Source organism: Rissa tridactyla, unplaced genomic scaffold, assembly GCF_028500815.1.
Source record: "Rissa tridactyla isolate bRisTri1 unplaced genomic scaffold, bRisTri1.patW.cur.20221130 scaffold_535, whole genome shotgun sequence".
Classification (NCBI taxonomy): Eukaryota; Metazoa; Chordata; class Aves; order Charadriiformes; family Laridae; genus Rissa; species Rissa tridactyla.
In genome coordinates, this window is record NW_026529744.1 from 18162 (window position 1) to 34892 (window position 16731).

The following is a 16731-nucleotide window of genomic DNA, read 5'->3' on the forward strand; positions in this document are numbered from 1 at the left end:
GAGTTTAAATGTCTACAAGGAATCGCCCCGCGGCGGGGAAAAGACGGAATTACAGCTCCGCAGGAGCGATTCCAGCGGATACGGGGTGTAGAGCGAGCCCAAAAGCGGCTCTTGGTAGCCCACCGGCCTCCAAACACCCGACGGGCTGCAAAGACGGGGGCCACCAGCCACCGGGGCTCTACTTACCTGCTGGAGGAACATCTGCATGGAGTCCTGGTTGATGACGGCTCCGGCGGCGGCCGCTTGCCCCAGGATGATCTTTTCCGGGCTGGAAGCCAAACTGGGACTGGGCTGGGAAGCGACGGGCTGCTGGGAGGAGGGCGGGGGCGGGACGTTGAGCTGGAGCGGAGCCGGGGGCTGGGAGGCGGTTTGGACGGTGAGGATGGAGGACTGGTCCGTACTGGGCAGCAGGTTGGCCCCCGAGGCAGGCTGGGGCTGGACGAGGCCGGGGCTTTGGCTACTGGTGGCGGCGGAGGCCTGGATGCTGACGGCCTGGCCCAGGTTCTCGGTGGCGTTGAGCATGGCCACCTGGTTAGGCAACGTCACCCCCCTGGATGACCGTTTGGCCCGTTTGGCCTAACGAAGCGGCCACGGAAGGTTGGCTCTGGGTGGTCAAGCTGCCGGCTAGCGAAACGGGCATCTGGAAAAGAGCCGGTTGCCCCACTTGGCCGGGTTGGAGCTGGATGGGAGCCGAGAGGATGTGAGCGGTGCCATGGGCGTTCTGCGAGGTGAGGACCTGGCCCAGGTTCAACTGGCCGGCGATGTTCTGGTTGGTGAGGATCTGGGCCGGCAAAGCTTGGTTGGTTATCAACTGTCCGCCCGGCCCTTGGCTAGTTATGATATGGGCTTGGCCAGCGGGGTGGGAGGTGGTCAAGATCTGCCCTCCCATGTTGGCCTGCAAGGCCGAGAGCTGTTGGGGTATCTGGACGGCGGAGGCGCCGGCCAGTTGCCCGGGGAGGAGGAACTGGTTTTGGCCCTGCAGCATGGCCTGGGGGACGTGCTGAGCGGGGATGACGATGCTGCTGCCCTGGTTGAGCAAGTGGACGCTCATGGGCTTGCTGAGGGCCTGCTGCTGCGGCGGCGGCTGCTTGAAGACGTTGGCCGGGAGGCCCTGGGGGAAGCCCGAGAGGACCACGTTCTGCCCGGGTTTGCCGGCCATGAAGGTGAGGTTCTGCTGGGCCTTCTGCTGCTGCAGGGCAGCTTCGTTCTGGATGGTGAGGGTGGCGTTGTTGGAGGCGAAGGGTTTGGGGGTGATCTGGTAGAGCTTCTGCTGGAGGACGCCGGCGGGTTTGGGTTGGATGGGGGTGGGCGTGCGGTGGATGATGACGTTCTGGGCCTGCACCAAAGGGCTGCTCAAGTTGGAGGTGACGGTGAGGGGCTGGGAGCCTTGAGTGCCGGCCACGCTGCCGAACATGGAGTTGCCGTTGAGCGTGGTGGTGGCCACGGCGGGCAAGTTCTTTTGGATGACGAGACCGGCACTTTGCGGAGAGACCCCCGTGGAGGCCAGGGTGACCTGCTGTTGCTCGGGCGCTGACTGGGTGATGTAGCTGCCGACGGGCATGGTGGCCACCTGGGAGGGCTGAACCTGCTTGGCAATGATCTGCTGCGCCGACTGGTTGATGGCCATCACTTGTTGCCCCACCACCTGGATGGGCCCAATCCCCAGCGTCCCGCCGGGGCTCCCGTTGGGCAAACCCTGCAGGTTGGAGATGGGCTGGATGGTGACGTTCCCCAGCCCGACCTGCTGGAGGAAAGGCTGGACGCTGATGGCCTTGTTGACCACGTCGGCTCCCACCGGCTGCTGCACCAAGGCCTGGTGGGTGAGGACGGCGGGTTGCTGCAGCCCGATGAGGTCGGCCCCGCCGGAGAAGATCTGCGGGGTGCCGTCGGACGCCGTCTGCACCACCGGCTGGAGGGTGGGAAGCTGGAAGGAGCCCAGGTCCAGCTCGGCCTCGGCCTCCAACGTCTGCTCGGTGATGTTGGCCTCCTGCAGGCTCTGCTGGAGGATGTCGCAGGGTTGGTCCGAGTTGGGCAGGTTGGGCCCGCCGCCGGCGGGGGAGCCCAAAATGTCATCTTCTAAAAAGTCCAGGTCCACGCTGGCGGTGGGCTGGCTCTGCTCGCTGCTCAGGTGGTTGCCGGAGGACTCCTGGACGTGCAGCTGGGAGGGAAGGGGGAGGAGAAAGAAGACGACATTGAGCTCCGGCGCGGCGCGGGGTTGGGGGGGACGGGAAAAAGAGCTTCCACTCAACCCCTCCACCGCTTTGGCTAGCTGCCGCCCAGATGTGGTGGCCCAACGCCTCCGCTCCTCCAGCGGCGAGAGGGTTGCGGCGCCTTAACGAAGGCGCGGTGGCGTTTGAGAGCAGGCGGTGCCACCAAACGAGCAGCGGAGCCAATTAACGGTGCCTTGGGCCACCCTGGGCACCACCGAAGGGAAGAATCCTGAGCACGTCTGACTCCTAAAAGTCGGGATCGGAAGCCTTTTTTTTTTTTTTTTCTCCTACAAAAAAGCCTAAAAATGCCAGGAAAACCCAGCCCTTTTCTCGCAGGAGCCGGCCCACTGCCCTACAGCGAGGGCGACGCTGCGCCGGGCACAGAATTGGGGAAATAAAGGGAAAAAGCAACATGCAGCCGAACCTGGGACATTCTCCCTCCCTCCCCCGGCCCCGGCGCTTCTGTAAAACACAAGAAGTTAAAAAATAAACTAATAATTTAAAAAAAAAACCAACCACCAAACTATAAAAGAAGTAAATCTCAAAGCATCGGCGGCTTTACCCGAAGTTTGGGTAAAAAGAAATAAAGCGCAACGGAGGGAAAAAAAGAAAAATGAAAAGAAAAGAAGATTCTTACCACAACGCAACTGGAAATGGCGAAAAAAAAATAATATAATTCATGCTTGAACGTTACCCATGCAGAATAACTCATGCTTTTGGGGGAAAAACCAAAAAAAAAGAAAAAAAAAAAGAGGATTTTTTTTACAACCTACTTGGCAATATTTCACCTTCGCTGCGGCAGCGAGGGGAGGGCGTGCTCCGGTCCAAGGAGAGGGAGGGGGGCGGCGGGACGGAAAGGGGTTGTTTTTTTTCCTTCTCACCACCTTTTTTTTTTTTCAACTTTTCGCCAAATAATTCCCCAAATTCCCCCCCCCCCCCCAACCCCAACCCGTTTTCCAGCCTCAAAGGTTAAAAAGCGGATTTTTTCCATCCGCGCGGGAAAAAAAGAAGCAAAAAAAAAAAAAAAAAAAGGGCAAAAAAATAATAAAAAGGGAAGGTTTCTAAGCTGGAATTCCCCGATTATAAATGAAAAATAAAATACCTACCCCAGCACCTTCAAAAAAGGCACTGGCTGCATCTCCTGTGTTGTCCAGGAGATCATCACTGTCAATCTGTAATTAAAAAGATTTTCATTTACTTTCTTTAGATATAATATGGCAAAAAAAAAAAAAAGGGAAAATATATATATATATAAAAAAAAAAAAAGAGCGGTGACGGGCAGCCCCTTGGCCGAGGTCCCTCCCCGTCCCCGTTTCGGCTCAAAACGCCCCAAAACCCCCAGAAATTGTCCCGGTTGCGCTTGGCCGGGGAGGTGAAAAAAAAATCCTTAAAAACTCAAAATATTCCAAATTTGGGGGTGGGGCTGGGGGTGTGTCTTTGGAAAAACCGGAAAAAAAACCACCCAAAAAACCCCACTCCACCACCCCCACCCCCCACCGCCCCCCGGAAGTTTGGGTGGAAGTTTTTGGGGAATAAAAAGAAGCCGTCGCTCACCTTTTCGGATCCATGTAAAAAATCGTTCAAGGCCTGAGGGTCGCTGCAAAACAAGAGAGGGAAGCGTTTAGGGCCGGCTGTTAATTAGTCCTGTTCTAATTAACGCGTTGATGCCCCCTTCCAATCGGGCGGGGACCGGTTGATATTCCCACGGTTGCGTTTTAGTAGGGATATAAATTAAGGCGGAGGCGCTCCGAGAAGGTCGATATTCTTCTCCGCCACCTTATTCCCCCCCTTCCCCTCTGAATTCCGCAAAACCCCAATTACCAGCCGTTTCCTAATTGGGATTTTACTGGAAAACAAGCCTGCTTCGGCTGTGGAAAAAAAAAATCATCATTTGGGCCACCGGCTAAGGAACATCCCCAGCCCGCTGACGGGTCACAAAACCCCCCCAAAATGCGAGATTTTGGGCAAAAACGGGGAGGGATGGGATTTATCGGCGTTACGGGTGCGAGGAGGACGGTTTTCCTCGTGTAAAATGGTGTAAAATTCCGCCCCAGAGCACTCCGAGCCACACGGGAGGAAGCAAAAGCCCACGCGGGGAAGGATTTTGGAGTTCGGAGACCCTCCGGGATGGGTTTTGGCTCTGGGAAGAGCCGGCCCGGCCACCGGAGAAGCTGCGGTGAATCCACGGGGATGCGGTGACGGATCCAGGGTGGCCCGAAGTCCCTTCCCGTCCCTCCGCTCTTTCCCGGAAGAGGAGGAACCCTCCGGCTTCACTCACCAAATTACATCTAGCAGGCACCGGCCGTCTTCATCATCCATGTCAACTGCAAAGAGCGGAGAGACATCACGTTACCCTCCGGAGCTTCTCCTCCTCCTTCCCTCCATCCCCACCACCGCGCTCTGTTTCGCCTCCCCATCCCCAAGCGATGAGGAGGAGGAGGAGGAGGAGGAGGAGGATGCCCCGATGGCAAGGGACAGGAGCGGAGGGCAGCCCCCAGAGGAGCGTCCGCCACTCCTGAAGCCCCGTTGTGGTGGTTTTGGCCAAGCTCAAGGTCAAGCTTGGGTTGATCCCAACTGGGGCTACCAGCCTAAGCAGCGCCCCAGCTCGACGTTGGCCAACTGAGGCCAGAGGAGGGTGGACCAGACGGCCTGGAGCGTGGCGCGAGGTTCACGGCCAGCAGTAGGAACACCGGCCCCTCCACCAATATCACCCTGCGCTGGACAAGCCGATGGTGGCCACCCATCACCACTGCTCCTTGAGTGGTGGCTACGGGTGAGACAACTGGGAAGCCAAAAGTGTGGCCAAATGAGCCCGTGACCAGTGGCCAAGGGATCTGCTTGTCCTTCCACCATGCTCATCCCTCCATCGTGGTTGCCCATCCCTCCATCATGGTCACTCGTCCCTCCACCGCACTCAACCCTCCATCATGGTTGCCCATTCCTCCATCATGCTCATCCCTCCAACATGGTCGCTCAACCCTCCATCGTGGTTGCCCATCCCTCCATCACAGTTGCCCATCCCTCTACCACACTCAACCCTCCATCATGGTTGCCCATCCCTCCATCATGCTCATCCCTCCAACGTGGCCGCTCAACCCTCCATCGTGGTTGCCCACTCCTCCATCACGGTCGCTCGTCCCTCCACCACACTCAACCCTCCATCACGGTTGCCTGTCCCACGCTCATCCCTCCATTGTGGTTACCCATCCCTCCATCACGGTTGCCCGTCCGTCCACCATGCTCATCTCTCCACCGCGCTCAACCCTCCATCATGGTTGCCCATCCCTCCACGACACTCAACCCTCCATCATGGTTGCCCATCCATCCATCATGCTCATCCCTCCATCGTGGTCCCTCCACCATGGTCAACCCTCCATCATGGTTGCCCATCCCTCCGTCGTGGTTGCCCATCCCTCCACCATGGTCAACCCTCCATCATGGTTGCCCATCCCTCCACCATGGTCAACCCTCCATCGTGGTTGCCCATCCCTCCGTCGTGGTCACTCATCCCTCCACCACACTCAACCCTCCACCATGGTTGCCTGTCCCTCCACCACGCTCATCCCTCCATCGTGGTTGCCCATCCCTCCATTGTGGTTGCCCACCCCTCCGCCACCTCCCCAGGGCGGCGCTCTGAATTCTGACCCCAAATATATGATATTTCTTAAAGATCCGCAACAAACCTGCTGATTTTTATCAGCAGAGGCCAAGCAAAGGGCGCTAGGGAGGAGCTGCGGGCGACGCTCTCAGGGGGAGAACGAGGGTGATGTCACGCCCGGCGAGTGACATCATCACGGCAGCGCTGGGAAGTTGTGATGTCAGCCCATGAAATGTGGGCGAAGCCAACCAAAAGAGAGGACTAACAGATTTCCGAAAGGATGCGTTTTGCTGCCGGATTTGTGGCATCTTCCTTATCGTTGGGGTAGAACACCACCAAAAAATGACGGTAACACCGATCGGGGACCCGAAACGACCCGTTTTCCCCCTTTTTAACCCAGAAAATAACACGCCTGGGTTGGTTTCGCTCCTCAGGCGCGGAGCACTGCCCAGCCGCAAACCTGCAAGCCCAGAGAAGCCCTGAAGACTTTAAAAATTAGAAATAAATGTCGCCGTAAGAACTCACGGAGGTTATTTCGCGCCCAAGTCGCGCTCGTAACGCTACCGTCGGGGCAGGAAGTCGATTCCCGCCGCCATGAAACGCGTGTAAAACACCCTGGCGCCGTTTTCACTCATCTGAAAACGGCCATCGCCGGAGTTTTTCCCAGTGTTTTCCCAGACCTCGCGCTCCTCTTCCCGAGCCGCCAAACTCCGCCGCGATTTTCTTCCCACATTTGCATCTCCAACATTCAAAATGACGCCGGCCCCGAAATTAAGGACAGACGGAGACGGATGAGGGGGGGGAAGGCAGCCAGGAATCGGCGCTTTTCGCGGGACGCCGCTGCCAAAAAAGCGGAAAAACCCCAGGGAAAGGCAACGAGGAAACTTTCTGCTGCCCGGAGATCTTTTACAGCCCTGTTTTGCTTCTGACTCGATTTTATTCGCCGACGAGGCTCCATCTCAGCCTATTTTTAGCTCGCAACGCCGGGAACGGTGGCGCGATGGAAGGAAAAGCCTTTGGCCGGGAAGGGAAACACCGAACTTTACATCCTGAGCTCTCGAAAAAGAGGGAGAAAAAACCCACTTTGTAGAGTTTAGAAGCAATTAAGAGGGAACAAACCCCTATCCCAAATTCCCAGATTATCCTGGTGAGGAAAAGAAACCCAACCCTTATTGAACACGGAAGAGATGACGGCGCAGCCCAAAAGAGGAAGAGGGTTTAGTTATTTCCCGCCCGCGGGAAAGAAAAAGAACCTCCCTCGTCCCGAAAGCGCAATTTCCTCCTCAGATGTGCCCAAAATTTAGGGTTTTGGTGGTAAAAACCACCCCCGGAGCCGGGTTTCGCTTTCGGTTTGACCAGTAGCCCCAGTTGGGCCGGCTGCCTTCGGAGCGTTACCTGCAGCCTGCTCCTTAATTGCTAATTATTCTTTGTTTTATCATATTTAAGCCGCTCCAATCGTTAGCCCTCGGTGGTTTAAGCTTCCCTTTGCAATTAGAGATAACGATGAGAATATATTTTGGGTTAGGGCGGGAAGGTTTGGGGATAACTCTCCGGACACCCCCATGGCCCCAAGACGATGATCCGAAGGAAGAGCCGGTAAAACACCGGAGCTGGCACCAAACCCACCTTCCAGCCCCAAATTGCTTCCATAAAAAGTGGGGAAAAGGGGTTTTTCGGCTCAGAAGTGGGTGAGAAAAGGGCTCATCCTCCAGACGAGAAGTTTCTAGAAGCGGATAGAAAGAAGCCTCAAAAGCAGCCGGACACGCGGCGTTTCTCCCGTGAAACGAGTCGAGGGCAGAGTTGTCCAAAGCTGGTCGCTTTTCCCCCAAGGGAAATGTCACTTTGTCCCCAGTGTCGCGGTGTCTGGGGGGAGCAGGGGGCGCCAAGGAGGGGTGGAACCCCCAAACGGGTACGGAATCGCGTTTTATTAATTACCGAGAGTCCTACCAACGCTCCGCTCCGCTAACGCACCGTCGCCTCGCGGGGCGTTTTACCCTGCCCGCGCTCTTAAACCAAAATAAACAGAATTTTAAAAATACGTGTATTATGACTTAAAAGCCTTAAAAAACGGCTTGCGACAGGGGAGCCGAGAAATCCAATTTTCAGCAGCCGCGGAAAAGCCGCGCGGTCCCTTCGGAAAGTTTTCCTCCCGTCGAGCAAACACTTCTCCCTTCCGGAAAAGAAAAATAAAATCAAATAAATCCCTTTTATTTCAGTTGCGGCGACCGCAGAGCGAGCTCCGGTTACACCTCGACCCCAATTCCCTGCTTTCTTTTCGGGTTTGGAGGTTTTTTTCTCCGCCGTTTCCTTTTCTCCCTGCGATTTCCCTCAGGTTTCCTCTTCCCGAGGTCATCGATCCAATGGCTCTGCTAAAAACATCAGCCACGCTTGAAAAAAACTGAAGTTTTTTTCGAGGGAGGAAACCCAAATTTTGCGCAGAATCTATCAAAAAAGCAAAGGTGGGGAAGGAAGTCCCAAATATTCCCTCTTTCACGGCAGCAAGAGTTTATTTATCAGCCTGGATTTATCACCCCGGGCAAGAAAGTGAGCGGGAAAACTTGGGAAAAGCGAGTTTTTCAGTCCCAAAATGGGTTGTTTTGTAAGGTTTTGTGGCCAAATTATCCCCGGGACCCTCGGAAAACCCCTCCGATAATCACCGTTAATTCCAATGGTTCCTGCCGCCGAGGGACGACAGACTCGACTGAACCAAAATCGAGGGATTTCCATTTCTATCAACCCAAAAGGCAAAAGCTGGCAATGACAAAAGCGTCTTCCGGAGGGGGAAAAAGCTGGAAATTCTCATTTCCCCCCCCCCGGGATTTGGGGAGCATCAAGGAAATGTCCGTGTCCACGCGCCGCAGGAACGCGGCGTCCCTCTCCTGACGGCATTTCCCTGGGATTTAAGGAAAGGATTCCTGCAGAAATCCCGTTTCTAAGCAAACAAACCCCCAAAACAGCAACTAAAAACAAGAAAACAAGCATTTTATTTTGGCCGTACTAATAAATATTTGAAATATAAACACTTACGGGTGCGGGGTTTTTTTTTTTTCTAGGAGAAACATAAAAGGAAACAGCCCAAATTCCGAACATACCAATGATAAATGTCTATTTTTAATGGAGAAACTCGGAATTAGCCACAATTTGCCATTCTCCCGTAGCGTTTCTTCGTTTTATTTTCACCGTTTGGGACAAATCTTCCGGTCGACGCCATAAATCCCATAATTCTGAGGCAGCCGGCACAGCGTTAGAGGAGAAATTAATACCTCAAAATAAGAAAAACTCTTTGGAATCGTTTCGGAGCCGATGCCTAACGAGCAGCTCCAAGGAACGAGGGCAATACTCAACGTACACCCCAGCCCAATCAGCGTAATTAGGGCCGGAGACGTAATTACAACACCCTTTTGACCCACGGCGGAAAGAAAATCCACCGCTCCGGGTCGAGATTTTTTTTTATTATTCCCCCAAATATCAATATCCCAAAAATATGAACCCCAAATATGCCCCAAACACAGGGCTTTTAGGAGTGATTTTAAGGGCTAAAGAGCACATTTGAAAAACCAAGATGGAATTTGAGCAGAAATCCCGGCATTCCAGCCAGCGCCACTGTCCTCAAAACCAACCCCCAAAACCCGAGCATTCCCACATTCGGGAATTCCTTAAAAAAACCCGCATTTCCTTAAATTCCATTTTGCGAGAGGCGCAAGTGGATTTTCGCAACACAAATCTTTAAAAAGCACCAAATTCCATGGAAATTTAAAGCATTAAAGGGCCGGTGGCGTTTGAGGTGAATTAAACCCAAATTCCTCCGTACAGCAGGAATATTATGCCCATTTTACAGCTTATAGTACTTTCCCAATTCCAGCTGGAAGGAATTTACGTTCCCCATTTTCACTGAAAACAGGCAAAAACCCCAATTTTTATCACATAAAGGGCGACTCCGGTATTTTTGAACCAGCTCCCGGAGTTCCAATCCCACGGATTTCCCGTAGATACGTCAAATTTAAGGTGATTGAGGTTGAATTTTTTTTTAACGGAAGGAATTCCGTAGACGCTTCCCACCCAAGGAGCGGTGAAATGAGGAGAAAAACGCCCGATTTTGGGTCCCTGGAGGCGGCAGCCACAGGTTGGGGCTGCTCAAGAACAACCTTGGACGTTTTCCTACTGGTAAAAACAACGTAAAACCACTTTTGTACCGTTTCTAGCTTAAATACGGCTCCAAAAAACAATTAAATCCACCAAAAGAAGTTCTCCTCCTATCTCGCCTTGCCATAATTCATTCACTCTTGATCTTCATTTATAATTTTTTTTCCCCAACTCTTCCCTCCGCTGCCCCCTTTTTTGAGGCAAAACGTCCTGTTTTTGGGTTTCCTGGCGGGGACTCACCCTCCCCTCCCCCTGCGCAGGATCGACTGGGAGCTTTTCTCGGGTTGGGTTGTTTTTTTTTTTTTTTGGCTCAAAATCATTTCCAGACTCACATTCCCTCGACCGCAGCGGGAGGAGGAGGAGGAATACAATGGGAGGCAAAGTGCTCTTTTTTTTTTGGAGAAAGAGGAGGAAAATTTTCCGGGGGGTGGAGAGGGGGGGAAAAGAGGAAAACCACCGTTCCCTGTCTGGAAACGCTGCTCCCCGTTTGCCGACCCCAAAAAATGGTGGAAGGGTGTTTCAGCTTCTTTTTTTGGGGGTCAAACTTCCAGATAACGCTCATCCGGCGGATGCGAAAGGTGGTTTTTCCTCGCTCGGGAAAGGTGCGACAGCCTTGGGAATCCGCAGGAGAGGGAAAAGGGGAGAGGGAAGCAGGTCCTCGCCGCCTCCGCGGCACGGATTTACGAGCCCCAGACACAAAACCAGACAAATTAACGCCGGGGGGTGCTGCGTGGTGGGGGCTTTTTATTCGAGGGGGAGCAAATATCAGCAAGAAATAAGAAAAGAAAAGGAGAAACGCGCTCAATTACGTGCAGTCCTAGAGGTGCGAAGGCCGAGGCCGGCCGAAAAGCCCTGGGTGGCCCCCGCTTTTAACGACGCCCGATAAAAGCAACTAAAACCTCGACGGTTTTCTGAAGTTCTCCCGACAATTTCCCAGCTCCCCCTTCTGAAAATGAGCCAAAAAAGGAGCTTTTTGCAGGTGAATGCCTCCTCGGGCGCGCATCGGCGACCTTTCCGGCCAAAGCCCGGCGAATGTTTCGACTCCTTATGGAAGCAGAAACAACTTCCAAACACGCGCTGAATGTAAACTGAAATATTTTCGGCCTCCGCCGGCAGCCAGCCCGGCCTCCCCTCAGCCCCAGGCGGGGTTTTGCGACCCGTTTTCAGTTTTCTCCAGAGAAAAATGACCAAAAATGGGGTCAATCCGCCAACGGAGAAGGAGCAAAGGGGGGAATAGAGGAGGCAGGGCTCAAAGAAAACACCTTGGGAAGTTGACAGGGAGTTTTGGATTCACCGTAACGTTATTAAACTCCAGTTTTTAGATCACCGTGGGGAGGGAAAAGGTTTCTTTTGCCCAAATAAGCTCGGGAAAGAGGTAACCGAATTTTTCCAGCTTTGTCAACTCCCGGGAGGATAAAAAAAAAGCAAGCGATCGCTCCGGCTTTAACTCCCTTTTTGAGGGTTTTCAACTATTTCAGCGATATTCCAGACAAATCCGCACCCAAACGCAGCCCGACAGCTCCCCGCTACGTAGCAAAACCCAAGCGCGATTAAGGAATTTCGGCTCATGGCAACCTGCGGCTGTCAGGCGTCGAGTATTATCAGAAAAAATTCCAAAAAAAAATAAAAAAAAAATCAAATCACATTTCTGTTAGCCAGACAGTTTGCCGCGTTTGGAGTCTGCTTACGCCGGGATGGGCGAGAGCAGCTCCTCTGGGCGCCGTTTATTTGACGGAACAGGTAGAAAAAGGGGTAAAAAGAACAAGGAAATCTTGGCCAACGGGAAGAAGCACCTCAAGAGATGAAACGATGGCTCGGTCGCCATAGCAATCCCCAGCTCCGCCGGTGTCACCGACACAGGGACGGCTCCAGCCAGGCTCGCACCGGAGGGTTTTGGCACGAGGGAGCTATTTTCCTGGTGAATTCTGGCAAAAAAAGGGCAAAAATCTCCCCTTCCTCCACACCTGGAGCGGGTCTGAAGCCGTTTCTCACCCCGCTGAGAACGGGCAGGGCACTAATTCTTATTATTCCTACTTATTCTTCTTATTATTCTTATTTATTACTCTTATTATTCATATTCATTCTTATTATTCTTACTATCCTACGCTAACTTTTAGCGCCAGGGGGCCATTAATGAAGAAGCAGCGCTGGTCAACTCAACGACAGCCACGCAATTAGCCGGCCGAGGTCTCACAGCTCGTCTCCCCCAGCCATTAAGGGACAAGTTTCCAGTTTTAATACCCAAATTACGGCCAAAAGAGGGAAAAGGGCCCCGCGAAAAGACCGGGACCGAACACGAAACCATTGATGGGCGATTTCAAATCCAGCTGGATTTTAACGGCGCGTGTTTTGACGTTAATACACCAATTCTGGTGAGAACGAAGGAAAAACCTTCAAGCCAAAATTCCACTCTACGACAGGACGAAGTTTTGAGAAAAACCCTCCTCTGTTCCTGCCAGGATTTGGAACGTTTCTCTGTCCTATCGAGGCTTTAAATTTAGCCTTCGGTCTCTCGCACAGCGAAAAAGAAATACCGAGTCACAAACCGGTTTAAAAAAAAAGAAAACTTGGGAAAGAAAAAGTGCTCCCAAAGTCCAGCTTCATCCCCACGACGGGAAACACAAGATAAAGCCCGCGAAAAAGCGTCACGTAAAACGCCGCCGCTCCCTCTGTGCCCCCCAGAACGTACAGAAATAGGCTCTTTCTCCTCAAAAAAAAAAAACAAAACCAAAGGTATTTTGGGGAGAAGCGTGAATCTGCACAAATAGTGGGTTTTAGGGGAAAAACTCCGGCTCTGTAAAAAACATACACACCTCAAGCAGACTCTACCCCCAGCCAGGCAGGGACCGGACAAGCTCATCGCTTCAAATTCCATGTATTTATACTCCGAACTAAAGAGCGGGTTTGGCTTTAAAGCCGGGGACGCCGCCATAATTAAGACCCCAATAAATGAATGAGGCTACCATGTTTTAGGGGTGATCCGGCCAAGCGTTGCCAGAGAGGAGAAATCGGTGGCCGAGAGTAAAAAGCAGCGGCGAAATTCCAGCTCCCGGCCGGGGGATCGTCACCGAAGCACCACATAACGAGAATATTTGGTAAAAGGGATGGAGTCGTCTCCTCCTTCCACCCTCCTCATCCTCCTGCTAAAATAAAAAGAATGGGAAGAAACCGAGGACGGAGAGACGGCAACTTGACGGCCACAAGTCCCCGCATGGGTCTGGGTTGTACTGGGAGGAGCAGCGCAGAAACCGGCGGAGGAAGTTGATAATAAAGGAGTTTTTTTGGTAAAAATCAAGAGGTTTCTTCCTGCAAAACACCGGCCACGTTTTGAGAGGGATCATTCAGCTGCCCCTCGTCTTGTAATTAAACACCAAAAGGTGTTGGATAACGATCAGGGTAAAGGTGCCCCTATTGCCTTGTCCCCTCATTCTAGAAATAAATCCTAATAATCATCATAATCACCATAATAATCATCATAATATCAAAGAGCAGCACAATTAGTTTACTCGGCGAAGAACCGACAGTGAAAAAAGTGGAATATTTTATAGGCTTCAGATGTAAACAGAAAAGTGTCCCCCCACAGACGGCAGGGGACGAGGAAAAGGCACAAAAAATGACATCGTTACGTCAAATCCTCGTCCCGAGGCCGGCACAGCCCATGGGTGCCCCTGGACACGGCACCGATGGGTGCCACGGCCACAGGAATCCCGCTAGAAAGCAGGACTTTGGCACACGAGTCGGCGCTCGGTATCCAGTCCTGCTGCACCTGAACTTGGGGCGGGGGGGCAGGGGGGAAGACAAACCCCGAAGCCTCAGTTTCCCTTTGGGTCAAAATACATCTTCCACCAGAAAAAGTTACGCCGGCGAACGAGACGTCCGGGCATCCAGAGCCTGAAACGGTACCAGAAATCCACCAGAAACGAGGAATTAACCCCAAAAAATAAAGACGCATGGGGGGAAAATCCACCCGGCGAGGAGAGCCCGGTGCGCTGTGTTTCGAGTACGGAGCAAACTACGGAGCCCGCAGAAACCAAAACCGCACGCCCGGAATCGGTCACACAAAAAAAATAAAAAAAAAAAAAATAAACAAAGCCAAAACACTTCATAAACGGTAAATACATCTGGAAATGAAGCTGTGAGCGGCAGGCGAATGAAAACTAGAAGAGAACCTGAAGAGCAGCGCACCGTAGTTTTTATTCAGCTGATGTGTTTTTAGGTGTTTTTCACGCACTGAGGACAAACTTGGGAGCTGGAAGGCGTCGCGGGGCACCCATTTGATCCCAAAAGCGGCCTCTAGTTACTTTTACCAGCAGAACATCCCCCCCCGCAGGATGTTTTCCCCTCAAAAAGGGCTGAACCGGGGGAGCAGGGGGTCGCAGCCGCCCGAGTTTGTGTTGCCGGCGGGTCCGGAGGTTTTTAATCCCGACATTGCAAACCCTTCGCTTCCAGGGCCATCCCTGCCTCTTCCAGGGAGGAGGAGGAAGAGGAAGGAGGGGGGACACACACATACAGAGAGCAGCTCCGCCACCGAGACAGCCCCACAGAACCGGCGGCCTCTCCCCGAGCCCCCCCCCGCCTCGCCCGGGAGGAGGTGGGGACGAGCAGGGCGCTTCCCGGAGGCAACGGAGGGGGGTGTGTGTGTGTGGGGCGGCCTGGCCGCCGGCGCCCCCTCTTTTGGGCCTGGGGTGTGTGTGTGTGGGGGGGGTCTGGGGGGTGGCGACCGTGGAAGGCGACGTCTCCTTTTTGGAGAGGTACATTGTATTCCGGAGACGTGACCCGCAGCCGCCGCACCGGGAGGGCTGTCCGGGGGCGGCGGGGCCGGGCCTCGGGGAACGGAGAGGAGGGGTGGTGGGGTGGAGGGAGAGAAGGAGCGGCCGGGCCGGTGTCCGGGGAGGGGGCAGCCCCCCCCAGCCCCGCCGCCGCAGGTAGCGGAGTTAAGCGATTTAAAGCGAAATTGCTGCATTGTAAGAAACTCACCGTGATGTTTGAGCAGCAGTCGGCGCGGGGTCTCCCAGACATCCCCGCACGGGCTCCGGAGGCAGGACCCCGCCAGGCACCGACACATAGGGGTTCAGCGCGGTGCCTGATCGCCGCCCGCACCCCCCCCGCTCCCCGACACCGGGGCGGGGGGAAACACACCGAAAGGCAGGGGGGGAACGGGAGGGAGGGGGGGACGCCCCGGCCCGGTGCGGGCGAAAAATAACGCACCCCCCCACCCGGTCTGCCCTTCCCCCCCCGCAACCAACAGGCCCTCATTTGCATAGACCACGCCCCGCGCTAACCCCTGTACGGTAGATTTGCATACGTCACGCCTCAACGTAGTATTTGCATGCGCCACGCCCCTACCGCTATCTATTTGCATACGCTGATCCACGGCCGAGTATTTACATAGACCACGCCCCCTCTCGATACATTTGCATACTCCACGCCCCCACCAGCCACTCACATTGCGTATTTGCGTACGACACGCCCCATCACCCAATATTTACATAGGCCACGCCCATTCCTTGTGTTTATACACCACGCCCCGTCTCGCTGTATTTGCATAGACCACGCCCCAAAACGTATTTACATACGCTACGCGCCCCACCCCCCCCCCCCCTCCGCGGCTCGCAGAGGCGAGTCGGCCCCGGGGCTCGGAACGGGGCTAGCAAAAGCCGGCAGCAGGCTAGTGAAAACCACAGCGGGCCCGAGGAAGGCAGGACCGGCCCCCCAGGAAGGGCCAGGCCGCCGGTTCCTCCCGGCTGGGGCTCGGGAAGGCGGCGGGTTCGGGGGAGGCCTCGTCGACGTGCCCTGGACCGACCCGTTTTTGCATGAAACGGCACCAAAATTTGGGGGTTCATGGGGTGGGGTTTTTTTGGGTCCCCCCCGCAACAGGGTGTCACCTGCTGGGGGAGAGGAGGTCACCCCCTCGCCTCTGTCGCGGGATGGGGCCCTGCGGGGAGGGAAAAAATGGGGGTTTAAAGGCAATTTTGGGGATGGAATCCACCCAGAAGTCTGGAAATATTTTATTTTTAGGGTGTTTTTAGAGGGATTTGTGGAAAAAGCTCAGAACCGGCACCGATATGGAGCTGGTGGGGATGAAAACACCCCAAATCAGGCCGGAAGAGACCCTCTGCGGCCTAATTTTTTATTAATTACAGCTCCCTGAGTTATTTTATAGACAAATAAAGCCACAAAATCCCTATTAATGCGCTGGGGACTGCGTCGCCCAGGCAAAAAACACCACGGGACCCCAAAAATATTATTAACGAAATATTGTCATCCAGCAATTAACGGCTTTCTGCCCCCAAAAATCACTCAGATTCCCCACGCCTTCCTCAAATAAATGCCTCTGAATCCTGGCTGGAAAAAAAATAAATAAAATAAAATTAAATAACTGGGGAATAAAAGCAGGAAGGGAGGAGCACGTTTGCCTCCTTCTAGTTGGCTGAAAGCGGTGGTTTTAAGCCCAAAAATAAGCAGCGCTGCAGGGATTTAACGCTTATGAAGACGCTAGGAAAAATATCTGTATTTATTCGGTTACAAGGAGGAAAATTGTATTCAAGGAAGGGTAAAAACCGCCCCAAAGAGGGGTAAAAAAAACCCACAAAGAGGGGTAAAAAAACTACTCCAGGAAAGGTTAAAAAAAAAAAAAACAAACCAAAGAGGGGTAAAAACTGCCCCCAAAAGGGGTAAAACCCCCCAAATAAGGGGTAAAATGCCCCAGAGAGGGGTAAAAATCTACTCTGAGAAGGGTTAAAAAAAAAAAACAAAACAAAGAAGGGTAAAAAAGGGCTC

At 53.6% G+C, this 16731-nt stretch overlaps 1 protein-coding gene across 1 annotated transcript in view; it reads right to left on the reverse strand.

Annotated features, from left to right (window-relative positions):
* BICRA (BRD4 interacting chromatin remodeling complex associated protein) overlaps positions 1-15172 on the reverse strand; it is a 29830-nt gene extending 14658 nt beyond the window's left edge. The window contains 6 exon segments of the mRNA XM_054187643.1: positions 187-549; positions 551-2158; positions 3317-3382; positions 3765-3807; positions 4489-4534; positions 14929-15172. Of these exon segments, the coding sequence (XP_054043618.1) occupies positions 187-549; positions 551-2158; positions 3317-3382; positions 3765-3807; positions 4489-4534; positions 14929-15016 (2214 nt within the window). The 5' untranslated portion in view covers positions 15017-15172.
* Positions 15173-16731: the final 1559 nt, after the last annotated feature.